At 43.0% G+C, this 15,331-nt stretch overlaps 2 protein-coding genes across 6 annotated transcripts; one reads left to right on the forward strand and one right to left on the reverse strand.

Annotated features, from left to right (window-relative positions):
• Positions 1-221: 221 nt before the first annotated feature.
• Positions 222-4,602, reverse strand: LOC149984403 (lipid scramblase CLPTM1L-like). The gene is made up of 14 exons (XM_090230555.1): positions 3,979-4,602; positions 3,675-3,766; positions 3,276-3,456; positions 3,009-3,148; positions 2,879-2,895; positions 2,396-2,556; positions 2,182-2,247; positions 1,944-1,994; positions 1,765-1,847; positions 1,627-1,661; positions 1,119-1,174; positions 964-1,008; positions 592-707; positions 222-300 (listed from the first exon to the last, which is right to left on the reverse strand). Exons 1-14 carry the CDS (start codon positions 4,180-4,182, stop codon positions 222-224), a joined length of 1,326 nt encoding a protein of 441 aa, XP_090086681.1. The 5' UTR covers positions 4,183-4,602.
• A 45-nt stretch (positions 4,603-4,647) lies between these two features.
• Positions 4,648-13,510, forward strand: LOC110507370 (magnesium transporter MRS2 homolog, mitochondrial). 5 transcript variants are annotated; one of them, XM_036966094.2, is made up of 11 exons: positions 4,648-5,532; positions 6,672-6,736; positions 7,033-7,069; positions 7,254-7,366; positions 7,593-7,769; positions 8,415-8,545; positions 8,999-9,115; positions 9,452-9,604; positions 12,447-12,564; positions 12,806-12,919; positions 13,108-13,510. In XM_036966094.2, the coding sequence occupies exons 1-11, from the start codon at positions 5,343-5,345 to the stop codon at positions 13,174-13,176; spliced, it is 1,284 nt and encodes a 427-aa protein (XP_036821989.1). In that variant the 5' UTR covers positions 4,648-5,342; the 3' UTR covers positions 13,177-13,510. The 5 variants fall into 5 exon arrangements, 2 of the variants coding, with proteins under 2 accessions (XP_036821989.1, XP_090077803.1); XM_090221677.1 differs by having other exon boundaries at positions 4,658-5,438; XR_016492154.1 differs by having other exon boundaries at positions 4,670-5,532; positions 9,448-9,604.
• Positions 13,511-15,331: the final 1,821 nt, after the last annotated feature.

The raw sequence follows: 15,331 nt of genomic DNA on the forward strand, positions 1-15,331 counted from the left end.
GGGTTGGTCAAACTTCTAACACATGGAAATATCAGTGGTTAACACAGGGTTGACTGAAAATAAGCTGTATTCTCTACTTACAAAACTAATTCTGAACTTTACTAAAGGCTTCTAATAAACCCTGATGCACCCTCAGAGAGCCTCCCATGCTGTTTACAACCCCACCATGTGCAGGTATGTTTCCTTCATTCAACCATGTTTTCTGGTGATGACCTCAGTCATCATTGGGCTTTGAGTTTCCTGTGGTTGTGGTGGCATGATCCATACTCACGACATCTGGTCTTGTTTGTAGAGTAAAGCCTACAGGGGGTGGGGGGCAGATAGAGAAGTAAATTAATGAGATCACATGTTTTGTTAACTGTCAGAAACCAAACCCCTGCTCATCCAGGTCAATAGATCACAGAAGGGCTCAGAATGATGAAAAGTTAAATTATCTAATAACGAGTGACTATAGGGCTATATCCCAAATGGTGCCCTATTCTCTAAAGTGCACTACTTTGGACCAGAGCCATATGGGAATAGGGTGCCATTTGGGACGTAGTCTAGAGTATTTCAGGGTCACTGACAATAGCTGAACTGTGTCCCACCCACCTCCTCTGGTAAAGGCAGAGGAGAAACAGAATCTCATCCCTGAAGCAGCCCAGCTGGTGGGATGGGTGTGTGCTGAAGACACAGGCAAAGGCATCGTTGACGAATGTATTGACTGCCTAAAGAGAAGGCACAAGAATGCTTAATTCTCACTCTGAATGCACCCCCAATGAAACCCTATTCCCTATAGTGCACTACTTTTGACCAGGGCCCATAGGATGCACTATGGAATAGAGGGCCATTTGGGATGCATACACAGTGTCAATGTGAAGAAGAACAGACAACTTGATGACACTTTAGATGGACTTTAGGTAAGCAGCTGCTTATCGCTCCAACAACAACAATGAATTATACTATAAAACAGTTACTACTCACTTTATACATCAATACGTTCCATTGCAAATGGCCCACGGACTTCAACTGAAGAAGAACAAGAGGAAGAAAAGAAAGTGAAGTGAAGATTTGTGTCAAAATAGAACATTTTAGTCAGGGCTCATTATGCTCTAAATTAGGACAAAAGTAAGACAAACCTTGAAGTTAATGAACAGCTGAGGAGCCATAGAGAGGAATCCAAAAGCATAAATCCCTGCAGGGGGAAGCCCAGTTTCAGTTGGAATTATTGATATTACCCACTAATACAAGATGTAGGATCTTAATTTGACCTTTATTGTCAAAGCAAAATAATGCTGCAGCAACATGAGTTGAATGTTTAGTCCATGTTGCTTGATTGGTGGTTAAGCTATTAGCTGGCCAAAAGTAGGCTTTATGTAATGTGCAATAACATTGCACATATCGCCGTGTGTTAGTGTGGGTATTCAGCGAATTTATGTCAATGTGAACCTTGTGAACCAGCCTGATCTCTCGGTAGGTCACATTCTGTTTCACTTCACAGTACAACAAATAGTGAGTGCATCGTTCAGTCTGCTTGACCAGGCTAGTGTTAAAGATCTATATCAAATATTGTATTTGTGTGATCAATTGATATTAAATTCAAAATATAACCTCCAAGGAGGGTTGATAGAGTATGTGTAAACTTACCACTGACAAGGCTGTTGATTAACCATGAATAGTAGCTGTCAAAATAAAATGTGAATATTAGATACGTTGATGATCAATGTCCTCATCAAACCTATTTAGTTATATTTTAAATGTAATTAAACTCCAGACTTGTCTTACTTTTTATACCTCAGGTATACCAGAGAGAAGATGGCTCCACTAATAGACAGAGGGTACACTAAATAAGACAGGCATTTCATTGCCTAGAAAATGGAGAACTGCATTAGAAAATACTTGTCTGCTTGATTTATGGTATTAGTGTTAAGAGGAACCAAACACACCACTAATTCAGCACTTACCTGTGTGTCATGTTGTATAGTCTTTCTCTCTGACTCATCAAATTTACCAACCTGAAGACAACCAGTTTCAAGGAATAATCCTGAATTTATACTACTGTTTGTTTTTAAACACTAAAAGATACATTTCTTTCAATCAGTTTTTTCAATAACAGATTCTTAATTAAATCAACATATACTCATTGGCCCTCCATGCACACAACGTGAATAAACTATTTCTATATTTGTTTGTAATACGTACATGAACTATAGACCTAGAGGTTCTCCACTGTAGCTGTATTTTGGAGACCTTTTTCACCTTCCACACCTATAGGTAGAGGGAGAAGAAGGAATTCATGAGACCTGGTATGGTCACACAGAACCTTCTGCCATCCACAGCTATGGTTGGCAAAAAGCATTGATTATTTCTATTGATGTTCTAAATCCTTTCCAAACTGCTGATTCATGGCAGATACCTCAATTGTGGTTCCTATTCCAACAGGAATGAGACCTAGCAAGCTGCTTTGTTCCTCCAGCATTTTCAGGAGAATCACTATGGTGCTAAAGCATCTCCACAGCACTGGAACAGAACAGCATAGAGAAACAGATAGAGCTGGGTTAGTTACTGTATTATTGACTGTATGTTTGTTTTACTCCATGTGTAACTCTGTGTTGTTGTATGTGTCGAACTGCTTTGCTTTATCTTGGCCAGGTCGCAGTTGTAAATGAGAACTTGTTCTCAACTAGCCTACCTGGTTAAATAAAGGTGAAATAAAATAAAATAAAATAAAAAAAGTTCTGAGGTAGATGGGAGTAGATCAGTAGATTCGTGTGCTGCTGGAGGTAGTGTTTGTGGGCGGATGGTGGGTTTATCCAGAGGCCTGCCATGGATAACTATCTGTAGTACTGATACCCAAATCTACACAAACTGTCCCAAATGGTACATCCATATTTCTCACCATCTCTGTAGCTAGCTCTGCATAATGTGAGTGATGCTGTGCTATATAAGTGTACTGTAGGCCTTATAGTGCACACCCACTCCCCAAATAAACACACTCACACAATACAAACATTTTATATGAGACTTACACTCTCATGTAGCGCCGGACATCACTTGGCAAGGTCCATCTGTTGAAGGTGAAGTCCTCTGACATCATGTTTAGGGTTAGACGGGACCTCCAGTGAGAGATGGGTCTGTCTACTACTCGAGGAGCAGTGGCAGCATGTTTCTGAGAAAAGGCAAGACCAGGAGAAGCCATGAAGGAGATGATCAAATGGGTCAACCAAACAGAGCCGTTACAGCTGATCTTTTGCCAGTCCAGACTGAAACATAGAGGAATCGTTTTGTTGTCTTACTTTGAGGACCTCTTTAGCAGAGCTGACATTTTTTCGGGACATCATGTAGGTGCTGAGCTGGGCAACATGATGGACCTGCCGGTTATCCTGCAAGGGAGACACTCCAAACTTGTGTACATAAACCAATGTGTGCAGAGTCCCGTTGTTACGTGTTGCCAACGGCAGGGATACATTCACCACCCTTTAAATCAAGAAAAGCAATGGTGACAGGTGAGAGATATAGGCTTCTGTCCCAAATGACACCATAGTGTCTATATAGTGCACTACTTTAGACCAGGGACCATAGGGAATACAGTGTCATTAGGGATGCAGCCCATAACCTTATCTTTATACTCCACTAAAAGTGACATGCTATTTTTACGCCACATGACTGCAGATTTAAATGGGACTTCGGCCTACCTTTCAAATTTAGAATGTATGTCAAAGTCATCTATCTTGATGATGAGGTTGAGTTCACTGTGGTCAGGCCTCAAACTGGAGAAAATGCTGAGCTGTTAAAATAAATCAGACTTCGCATTGATTCAATTCAATGTATCTTTATGGGCTCTGAAAGACACTTCTTGTGCACCATGGTCACTAATTAAATTGTGATGCATGAATTCTCTGACCAAATACAATAGCTAAAAATTATTAATTGCACTAAAAACCTACCCTAAATCTAGGGTTTCACTGCAGTATGTGTAAGATCAAGGCCACTATTTACCTGGAGACGAGGTCTTTCTGCAAGATAGGAAGAAATGCAGTCTCCTTTACCTCTCTCACAAGGCTTGGTGTACACAAAGCCATAAATCACCCAGCAGGTGTGTGACATATACACGACGAACACTCCTAGTAATATCTTTGTCAGATAAGTCCTTTTGAATAGGTCCTTTGAACTCGTCGGCTTTGAATAGCACGAAGGGAACATACTGGTATGAAATGTAAAAATAAAAAACGACCAAAACGAATGGTGGACATTGACAGCTAAAGCTAGGAGTATAGGACCACAAAAGTGCGTCAATGATATCAGAAAATATACAATTTATCAAATCAGGCGCATCATGCCGCTCCGCATCTTCTAACCCAGAACTGTATCCAGGCAGCACGCGGAGACGCCTATTCGGTGATGGTGGTGATGCTGCGTCTCCTCGGTCTACGTCACGTCAAATACTGGGTGACGAATGGGTGCCCACAGTGGTACCCACAATGTGAAAACACAGCCCTCAATGTGATGTATATTTTCAGCATAGGGAAATTACATTTCGTGGATAAATTGGAAAATGTGTAGGGTGTTTTGTTTCTTCCCGAACATTTACGGAAATCTCAAGTAAGGTTTTCTTTCGTTGAACAACTTCATTGGTTGAAATTGATTCATCCTCTCGAGTTCAGGGTCATGCACGAGCACGTGTTACTGTAACACCAAAACACCCCATTGCCTGCTGGTTGTAGTTGCTCTGAGCCAGCTGTCCCTGTGTTTAGGAGGAATAACGTATCTTGGATTTAGCAATACCAGATGCAAGCCTATTGTTATTTTACTCACATATGGCACTTTTTTGCGACAGGTTGAGAAGTTCGTTCGGGAAGCACGAGCTAGTCTCCTGCTAGCGGCATAGAAGTTTGTTCGCTAACGTTAGCAGTTAGCTAACTTACTAGCTAGCGCCTTGTTTGCGTGCTAACTAGCTAAATAAAGGGGATACCTAGTTAGTTTTACAACTGCATGCATTCAACTGAAATGTGTCTTCTGAATTTAACCCAACCCCTCTGAATCAAAGAGGGGCTGCCTTAATCGACATCTACGTCTTCGGCGCCCGGGAAACAGTGGGTTAACTGCCTTGCTCAGGGTCAGAACGACAGCTTTTTGTCAGCTCGGGGATTTGATCCAGCATTTTACCCGACTTTGGACTGAAACGGTTGTATGATTTTGCAGAACAGTGCTGATAAGTTTACTAGCTACCTAGCCTACGTTAGTGATTCTGTTCCGGATGCAAGTGGAATAACCAGTAATGCAACTGATCAGCTGGCTAGACCAACAAAGTTGCTAAATAACTAAGGACACTTTGCTAAAATGCAGTGGTGCTGAACAAAGCAATGGAAGCTTGTTTCAAGTCGTTCACCATGGGTGGTCTTCGGAGATCTCTGGACATTAAATTCAGGGTCCTCGCCGGCTTTTTGACCTGCAGAACAGTGAGTTGTTCCAGATCACCTATAAAATGCCAACTCTCCAAGCATCAGCCGGTGACGAGGGGGAAAGCAACACTGTTGCGATCATGTCCGTCTGGTAGGCGATGTAACATTTTTACTGTTATGGCTAGACCTAGCTGCACAAGGCTACTCCCGCCTCCAGTAGTTGATTTAGAGGTGATGGGGAGACTACATACATGTATTTGTTTAAGAGACATCTGGATACTGTGTATCAGGATTGTGTGGTCATTTACACAGGTGGTTCAAAAGATCCAAGGACAGGATGTACTGGGTCAGCATTTGTAGTGCAGGGATGTGGGGTGGAAGTCAGGAAACGTATTACAGATCATCTGGCTGTGGAGCTGATGGCCATACTGTTGGCCTTCCAGTGGCTGGAGGAAGTCAAGCCAGACATAGTAGTTATTTGCTCTGATTCATGTGCAGTGTTAATGAGTCTCCAGTCCTTTAGCTCATGTAGCAGACAATACCTGCTTTCCAAAGTGCTACAAACCCATGGCAGGAATAGACAGATTAGTATACAGATAAGATTGACTTGGGTCCCAGCCCATGTAGGGGTGGAGGGGAACGAGGCAGTTGATGTACTGGTGAAACCAGCACTTAGTAGTGTTGATGTTGTCGTTTCAATGAGCCATGCAGTGGCAAAAAGCCTGATGTGGACAGTGAAGGTGCAGAGATGGCAGGAGCAGTGGAATAGAGATACTATGGGCCGGCATTTATTTCAAGTACAGAGGAAAGTTGGGGAGGGCGCCAGGAAAGAACAGAAGAGAGGAGGCTATTCTTACAAGATTAAGAGTGGGACACAACCAGTTGAATATGTCCTTAAATGTGACAACAAAGCATCCAACATGAAAGTGTGGTTATTGCCAGGAAACAGAGACTGTGGAGCATGTATTGCTACACTGTGGGTAGTATCAGAGGGAAAGAGAGAGGCTGAGATCTAATATGAGGGAGAAGGGGAAACAGGAAGTTAGTTTAGAGTATATTAAGTAGAACGTCATTAGATATAGTCTCAAATATTTAATATTTTTTTAAGAGCAACGGGGCTGGCAGGTAGGATTTAGTTTCTCCCCGTCTCTGGCCCACACTCCAGTACAGTAGGTCATGCACCATAAGATTGGATGCCAACTGCTGATAAACCCCCCTGAAAAGGAAGATCTAGCTGCAACACAAATGTTGTTGTTGGCTAATGGATTATTAATGTTGTTTAATTGGCAGCATATTTCATTCGCCATAGAGGAACTGAGGCATCCCTCTCCAGTGTGGCTCCTGCTTTTGTTATGGTAAGTGGCAAGTTTTAGTTGTCAATCATATCCAATTTTAAATTGTTATTCTAGTCTCTCCTGAATGTTATGTCTGTCAGCAGTATATCGGACATGATCAAATGTTTATCAACATTGACAATGCCAACATTCTATTAAAAAAAAGGTTGCTTCTGCAAAATGCAAGAAGAGAGAGAACCAATGTGTCAGTTCTTTGTGACTACCTATATTGTTCACCTGAGGGAGTGTGTGGAATGTATCTAGAAGTTCTACAGAAATATACTGGCAGTAGCTACAACTGTGCTCTTCTGTCATAGATGAAATTTGACAAAGATGGAAATGTAACCACATTTGGTAAGTATTGGAACATCTATTGTCCTCATTAGCTTGCCCATTATTAGCTTTTCTTTAGTTTTCTGTTCTCACAAGGACTACATCGAAATGCAATTGTTTATTGTACTTTGTTACTGACAAGGTATTTGCCCTTCCTATACATTTTGAGTGTGACTTCTGACCCCTGGTCTGATTCCTATCGCAGAGAAGAAGAAGATGGAGCTGTATCATGAGCTGAGTCTGCAGGCCAGAGACCTCAGGTTCCAACACCTCACCAGCATCACCGCTAGGAACAACAACATCATCATTCGCATGGAGGTAGCTACATATTGTTTTTGTTTCGTGTTACAGAGTTATGCTGAAGGTACTGTTAGCTAAACTGCTGCATTTGTCACCTGTCGTGACAGCTAGCCTCAAATTATCCTCTAACTTTTAGAGAATCCTATGATTAAAAAAACAAGTAGAAAATCGCACACTAGAAAAGACAGGTGACCGAACTTGACTCGTTTTTGCACCTGAACCGAGTCTGTTCTTGTGTCTTCAGGCCTTGAAGGCAGTAGTGACCCCCAATAGCCTGTTGGTGTTGGATTTCCGAGGTCTGGGATTGGAGAGATGGCTGGTCCTGGAGTTGGCTCCACAGTTGAATGGGGATCATGGAGCTCTGGCCACTCATTCACTGCCATTTGAGTTCAGAGCCCTTGAAGCTATTCTGCAGCACAGGGTAAGACACACGCTACGCAATCACTCATTTACTATTCATTTATCACAACAATTGTTCACACTTTATTTGGATAGTCCCATATTGATGATCTACTCATGGTCATACTATCTGTTGATAAGGAACTGTTGCTAGGGTAAGGGTTGAGTTCAGAGTTCGGATCAATCAATTACATTTATTCACAAAGCTCTTTTTTACATCAGCAGATGTCACAAAGTGCTATACAGAAACCCAGCCTAAAACCACAAACAGCAAGCAATGCAGATGTAGAAACACTGTGGCTAGGAACAACTCCCTAGAAAGGCGGGAACCTAGGAAGAAACCTAGAGAGGAACCAGCCTCTGAGGGGTGGCCAGTCCTCTTCTGGCTGTGCCGGGTGGAGATTAAAAGAGTACGTGGCCATTAAGGCCAGATTGTTCTTCAAGATGTTCAAATGTTCATAGATGACCAGCAGGGTCAAATAATGATCAGTGGTTGAAGAGGGTGCAACAGGTCAGTCAGTACCTCAGGATAAGGGTTAGTGGATAGTTAGTTGATATGTTGTTGACAGTTATTGAACATCTACAAACCATCTACTTGGGACTATCCAAATAAAGTGTCACCTGGTATTTGTTTACGCATGTATGTGTCTGTTTGTTTTGTGTATAGGTAAACACCCTTCAGGCTCGACTGAATGAGGTTCACCCTGTCATCCTGGACATTCTAGAGTCACTTGTGGATCCTAAACTACTCTCTGCAGATCGCAGCAAACTGCATATACTTCTTCAGAACAGCAAGAAGTGAGTGGAAAAGCAATGCCAGTCACATCATGATAAGGAGCGTTGCTGCTTTTGTATGTAACGTTTGGTTCATCTTATCAAGGCAGATCCTCTATTATGGGCTTTGGGCCAGTAACTGAAAGGTTTCTGGTTCGAATCCGAGCCGACTATGTGAAATATCTGTCAATGTGCCCTTGAGCGAGGCACTTAACCCTAATTGCTCCTGTAAGTCACTCTGGATTTGAGCATCAGCTAAATGACTAAAATGTATTGTAGGTGTAGAACAGATGAACACCTATGGTTATAGTTGGGCCAGGGCTATTGTATGGATCTAGAAATCCTGCACTAGAAGGCGTGGCTGGTTTAGCTCTGTGTCGTCAATCTCATTCCCTTTCTCCATCCTGATTCGGGAGACTTCCAACCGGGATTTTGCAAGTTACCAGAATTTTTCAATCCTAACTGTTTTCTGCCCAGCCTGTCAGAGCTGGAGACAGACATCAAGGTCTTCAAGGACAGTCTGCTGAAGATCCTAGACGAAGAGGAGATGATCGAGGAGCTTTGTGTCACCAAATGGACGGATCCACGTGTGTTGTAAGTGAAATTTCAACATGCAGATTTTGTAGGCACATGGTACTTCATGAGATTATTTGTGTTCATTGTACACGTTTTTCATTATGGTGGGAGTGAGCGGACAACGGGAGGGTTGTTGGCGTCAACACGTCAGGGGTCACACTTGATATAAACCTCCTGAACTGCTCATTGGGCACGGCACTGTGGCTGCTCTGTGGTCCAGCCTTTTAAACCTAGTCTGTGAGTGTGTCTGAGGGGTTGGTACAGCAGGAGACACATTTCTCTCGTTTTTCTTAAGAGTTGTTGGATGAAGGCTTTATTGGTCTCTCTTGTTGTTGTGTGTGTCTCTGGAGGCAGTGAGGAGAGCAGTCTGGGCATTGATCATGCTGAGGAGATGGAGCTTCTCCTGGAGAACTACTTCATGCAGGCTGAGGAGCTGGGCAACACGACCAGGGAGCTCAAGGGCCTGATAGACGACTCCGAGAGTGTTATCTTCATCAACCTGGACAGGTACTGACAACTAAACCCTGTCTGTGTCCTTGTTTCCTAATATAGTGCAGTATGTTTGACCAGGGCCCATAGGCCTCAAAAGTAAATCAAATCAAATCAAATTTTATTTGTCACATACACATGGTTAGCAGATGTTAATGCGAGTGTAGCGAAACGCTACATAGTCCACTATGTAGGGAATAGGGCAGGGGTTCTCCAACCTTTTGGGCCCGGGGACCCCTTTTGTGATTGAAAATTAATCAGGGACCCCCTCATCAGAACACACCTCGAGTGAGATAAAAACAAATAGCATACAAAAAGGTTTTCTATGACTTCAGCAGGTCATGGCCAGACGAACCAAGTCTGGGGCCCTGGGAAGGAACATTTTTAAAGGCCCGTCTCTTGACATCAGATACAACATTTTGCAGTTTTCAAGCCAATATCCTGTAATTCTACACATTTTGTCACTTGCCAGAGATTATTTTGTTGTTGCAGCTTTAAGAGACAAAACGTTGTAGTTTTAAAGCTTCAATGACTTCCAAATGTATAGTTGGTGAAGTACTGTGTATATCAATATCCCTGTGATCCTCCCAGGCCCATGTTGCCCAGGGTTAAAAACATACATTGTAGATGAATAATATTATATTTGATTGTATTACACACTAAACTTATTTCACAGATCCCTTGGCCAAAATGTGTTTAACCTGTTGTTAGTCATATTTAAGGGGGGCCGTCAGTTATGCATCTCTGGTATAGTGTAATAGTCATGCTGCGTCGCCAGTTATGCATCTCTGGTATAGTGTAATAGTCATGCTGCGTCACCAGTTATGCATCTCTGGTATAGTGTAATAGTCATGCTGCGTCACCAGTTATCCATCTCTGGTATAGTGTAATAGTCATGCTGCGTCACCAGTTATCCATCTCTGGTATAGTGTAATAGTCATGCTGCGTCACCAGTTATCCATCTCTGGTATAGTGTAATAGTCATGCTGCGTCACCAGTTATCCATCTCTGGTATAGTGTAATAGTCATGCTGCGTCACCAGTTATGCATCTCTGGTATAGTGTAATAGTCATGCTGCGTCACCAGTTATCCATCTCTGGTATAGTGTAATAGTCATGCTGCGTCACCAGTTATGCATCTCTGGTATAGTGTAATAGTCATGCTGCGTCACCAGTTATCCATCTCTGGTATAGTGTAATAGTCATGCTGCGTCGCCAGTTATGCATCTCTGGTATAGTGTAATAGTCATGCTGCGTCACCAGTTATGCATCTCTGGTATAGTGTAATAGTCATGCTGCGTCACCAGTTATCCATCTCTGGTATAGTGTAATAGTCATGCTGCGTCACCAGTTATCCATCTCTGGTATAGTGTAATAGTCATGCTGCGTCACCAGTTATCCATCTCTGGTATAGTGTAATAGTCATGCTGCGTCACCAGTTATGCATCTCTGGTATAGTGTAATAGTCATGCTGCGTCACCAGTTATGCATCTCTGGTATAGTGTAATAGTCATGCTGCGTCACCAGTTATCCATCTCTGGTATAGTGTAATAGTCATGCTGCGTCACCAGTTATCCATCTCTGGTATAGTGTAATAGTCATGCTGCGTCACCAGTTATCCATCTCTGGTATAGTGTAATAGTCATGCTGCGTCACCAGTTATGCATCTCTGGTATAGTGTAATAGTCATGCTGCGTCACCAGTTATGCATCTCTGGTATAGTGTAATAGTCATGCTGCGTCGCCAGTTATGCATCTCTGGTATAGTGTAATAGTCATGCTGCGTCACCAGTTATGCATCTCTGGTATAGTGTAATAGTCATGCTGCGTCACCAGTTATGCATCTCTGGTATAGTGTAATAGTCATGCTGCTTCACCAGTTATGCATCTCTGGTATAGTGTAATAGTCATGCTGCGTCACCAGTTATGCATCTCTGGTATAGTGTAATAGTCATGCTGCGTCACCAGTTATGCATCTCTGGTATAGTGTAATAGTCATGCTGCTTCACCAGTTATGCATCTCTGGTATAGTGTAATAGTCATGCTGCTTCACCAGTTATCCATCTCTGGTATAGTGTAATAGTCATGCTGCGTCACCAGTTATGCATCTCTGGTATAGTGTAATAGTCATGCTGCGTCACCAGTTATGCATCTCTGGTATAGTGTAATAGTCATGCTGCGTCACCAGTTATCCATCTCTGGTATAGTGTAATAGTCATGCTGCGTCACCAGTTATCCATCTCTGGTATAGTGTAATAGTCATGCTGCGTCACCAGTTATCCATCTCTGGTATAGTGTAATAGTCATGCTGCGTCACCAGTTATGCATCTCTGGTATAGTGTAATAGTCATGCTGCGTCACCAGTTATGCATCTCTGGTATAGTGTAATAGTCATGCTGCGTCACCAGTTATGCATCTCTGGTATAGTGTAATAGTCATGCTGCGTCACCAGTTATCCATCTCTGGTATAGTGTAATAGTCATGCTGCGTCACCAGTTATGCATCTCTGGTATAGTGTAATAGTCATGCTGCGTCACCTGTTATGCATCTCTGGTATAGTGTAATAGTCATGCTGCGTCCATACAAAATATGCTGGCAGAATTATCTAGCTAGACAAAAATAAATCAGTTTAAGTGTATTGCTGATTTAACTGGCTTTTGGTAGACTTCATTTGTCCTGATGTTGTTTTCTGTTCTAAGCTGCATTTAATGCTATCAGGAGAACTAGCCTGTTTTTCCAACTGCTGAACATGGCATTTTCCTTTTCTCCTGTTGTTAATTGGCTTAACCAGCTCTCTGTTAGTCAGGCCTAGTTTGTCACCATCCCATTTCCGTCTGTCCCCATGGGCCATGGCCCACCCAGTCACCGGAACGTGATGATGCGTCTGAACCTGCAGCTCACCATGGGGACCTTCTCACTCTCCCTATTTGGCCTGATGGGCGTCGCCTTCGGGATGAACTTGGAATCCACGTTTGAGGAGGTTAATGATATGTGTTGATGATAAAGCTTTAATCTTAGAAATTACACATGAGACACTTTAACAATGAGTTTGTTAACCTGGCAACACATGCTCATTGTAAACTAGCCAGCTGCAGCAATGTAATATTGCTAAATGGCAGATGAACCTGAGGTGAAGGGTGACTGGCTCAGTGTGTGGTCCATAGAGATATAACGCTAGATCGAACAGAGTTTTATCTATGGTGTCGTGTTTGTTCCCCCAGGACCCCAAGGTGTTCTGGCTGGTGACAGGCTTCATGTTCCTGGGTAGTGGACTAATCTGGAGGAGACTGCTCTCGTTTCTGGGTCGACACCTTGAGCCTACCGTCCCCCCACAGGTAATTTAATAGTTAATTATTATTTATTTGGATATAAATGTGTATCATCTAATATGTAACGTGTATAACTCACTAATGGTCAATACCAGCCCCTGTCTGACATCTTGACCATGCTTAAACTCAGTGTTTCGTCTTGAGATCATTTCCATGACTTGTGTTGTTATAAAAAGCCTCTTTGTCCTCCCTAGATCCCAACAGTTTGGAAGAGAAACCAAATCAACTCAAAAGGAGGAGAGGTGAAGAGTGGACTAAGATGATAGTTCCTTGTTGCACCACCTCTCTGCTGAGGAATCTGAACTGTTTGACTGTTTTCATACTACAGTGAGATTTTCCACTCGTTTATTGCAGAGGAATGTTTTTTTTCTCTTCATAATCTCAATATCAGTTTTTTTGCAATTGGTTTAAGACTGTTGTAAGCAGTGTTAATGTATTTATTAACATCCTGGATATATTGTTATAATGAAGAACACTGTATACCTCCATCTGTATTCAAGGATACTGCACCAATTCTTACTGTCCAAAAACATGGTCCCACTGTTCACATAGTTTTGACTGACTATGCAGCTAATAAATAAAGATATAGAGTACTGAGCAGTCTCAAACTTTGAAAGAACTAAAACCCAAGGACCTTTCCTGTTTCAGCATGACAATGCAGCTATTCACAAAGCGAGGTCCATATAGAAATAGTTTGTTGAGATCGGTGTGGAAGAACTTGACTGGCCTGCACAGAGCCCTGACCTCAACTCCCATCGAACATCTTTGGAATTAATTGGACCGCCGACTGCAAGCCAGGACTAATTGCCCAACATCAGTGCCCGGCCTCACTAATGGAAGCACGTCCCCGCAGCAATGTTCTAACATCTAAACTCAGCAGAAAAAGACACGTCCTCTCACTGTCAACTGAGTTTCTTTTCAGCCAACTTAACGTGTAAATATTTGTATGAACATGAAATTCCACAACTGAGACATAAAATGAATAAGTTCCACAGACATGTGACTAACAGAAATGGAATGTGTCCCTGAATAAAGTGGGGGGTCAAAATCAAAAGTAAGTCAATATCTGGTGTGGCCACCAGCTGCATTAAGTACTGCAGGGCATCCCCTCGTGGACTGCACCAGATTTGCCAGTTCTTGCTGTGAGATGTTACCCCTCTCTTTCACCAAGGCACCTACAAGTTCCTGGGCATTTCTGGGGGGGAATGGCCCTAGCCCTCACCCTCCGATCCAACAGGTCCCAGATGTGCTCAATGGGATTGAGATCCGGGCTCTAGAACACTGACAGTCCTGTCTTGCAGGAAATCACGCACAGAATGAGCAGTATGGCTGGTGGCATTGTCATGCTAGAGGGTCATGTCAGGATGAGCCCGCAGGAAGGGTACCACATGAGGGAGGAGGATGTCTTCCCTGTAACGCACAGCGTTGAGATTGCCTGCAATGACAACAAGCTCAGTCCAATGATGCTGTGACACACCGCCCCAGACCACGACGGACCCTCCACCTCCAAATTGATCCCGCTCCAGAGTACAGGCCTTTGTGTAACGCTCATTCCTTTGATGATAAATGCAAATCTGACCATCATCCCTGGTGAGACAAAACAGCGACTCGTCAGTGAAGAGCACTTTTTCACAGTCCTGTCTGGTCCAGCGAAAGTGGGTTTGTCTCCATAGGCGACGTTGCCGGTGATGTCTGGTGAGGACCTCCCTTACAACAGGCCTACAAGCCATCAGTTCAGCCTATTGCGGACAGAATGAGCACTGATGGAGGAATTTTGCATTCCTGGTGTAATTAGGGCAGTTGTTGTTGCTATCCTGTACCTGTCCCGCAGGTGTGATGTTCGGATGTACCGATAATGTGCAGGTGTTGTTACACGTGGTCTGCCACTGCAAGGACGATCAGCTGTCCGTCCTGTCTCCCTGTAGCTCTGTCTTAGGCGTCTCAGTACAGACATTGCAATTTATTGCCCTGGCCACATCTGCAGTCCTCATGCCTCCTTGCAGCATGAGCAGGGACCCTGAGCATCTTTCTTTTGGTGTTTTTCAGAGTCAGTAGAAAGGATTCTTTAGTGTCCTAAGTTTTCTTAACTGTGACCTTAATTGCCTAACGTCTGTGAGCTGTTAGTGTCTTAACGACCATTTCACAGGTGCATGTTCCTTAACTGTTCATTGAACAAGCATGGGAAACAGTGTTTAAACCCTTTACAATGAAGATCTGTGAAGTTATTTGGATTTTTACGAATTATCTTTGAAAGACGGGGTCCTGACAAAGGGATGTTTTTTTTCTTCTCAGTTTAGTAGAAAGCCTTCTCAGAAGAGTGGAGGTTGTTATAGAAGCAAAGGAGGGACCAACTCCATATGGTGTTTGAAGAGCTTTACTTTTACTTTTGGTCATGTAGTGTAACTCAAGTTTTCATCT

Source organism: Oncorhynchus mykiss, chromosome 3 (assembly GCF_057628025.1).
Source record: "Oncorhynchus mykiss isolate SJ-2025 chromosome 3, ASM5762802v1, whole genome shotgun sequence".
NCBI lineage: Eukaryota > Metazoa > Chordata > Actinopteri > Salmoniformes > Salmonidae > Oncorhynchus > Oncorhynchus mykiss.

Excerpts from the sequence above, each read along its gene's own strand:
- LOC149984403 (XM_090230555.1), bottom strand. The coding sequence starts at position 4,182 with ATGTTCCCTTCGTGCTATTCAAAGCCGACGAGTTCAAAGGACCTATTC. Across the intron at positions 3,457-3,674 it reads ATACATTCTAAATTTGAAAG|GGTGGTGAATGTATCCCTGC; the intron begins GTAGGCCGAAGT and ends CTTGATTTAAAG. Across the intron at positions 1,995-2,181 it reads CCTCTAGGTCTATAGTTCAT|GTTGGTAAATTTGATGAGTC; the intron begins GTACGTATTACA and ends GGTTGTCTTCAG.
- LOC110507370 (XM_036966094.2), top strand. The coding sequence starts at position 5,343 with ATGGAAGCTTGTTTCAAGTCGTTCACCATGGGTGGTCTTCGGAGATCT. Across the intron at positions 9,605-12,446 it reads ATCTTCATCAACCTGGACAG|TCACCGGAACGTGATGATGC; the intron begins GTACTGACAACT and ends TGGCCCACCCAG. Across the intron at positions 12,565-12,805 it reads TGGAATCCACGTTTGAGGAG|GACCCCAAGGTGTTCTGGCT; the intron begins GTTAATGATATG and ends TTGTTCCCCCAG.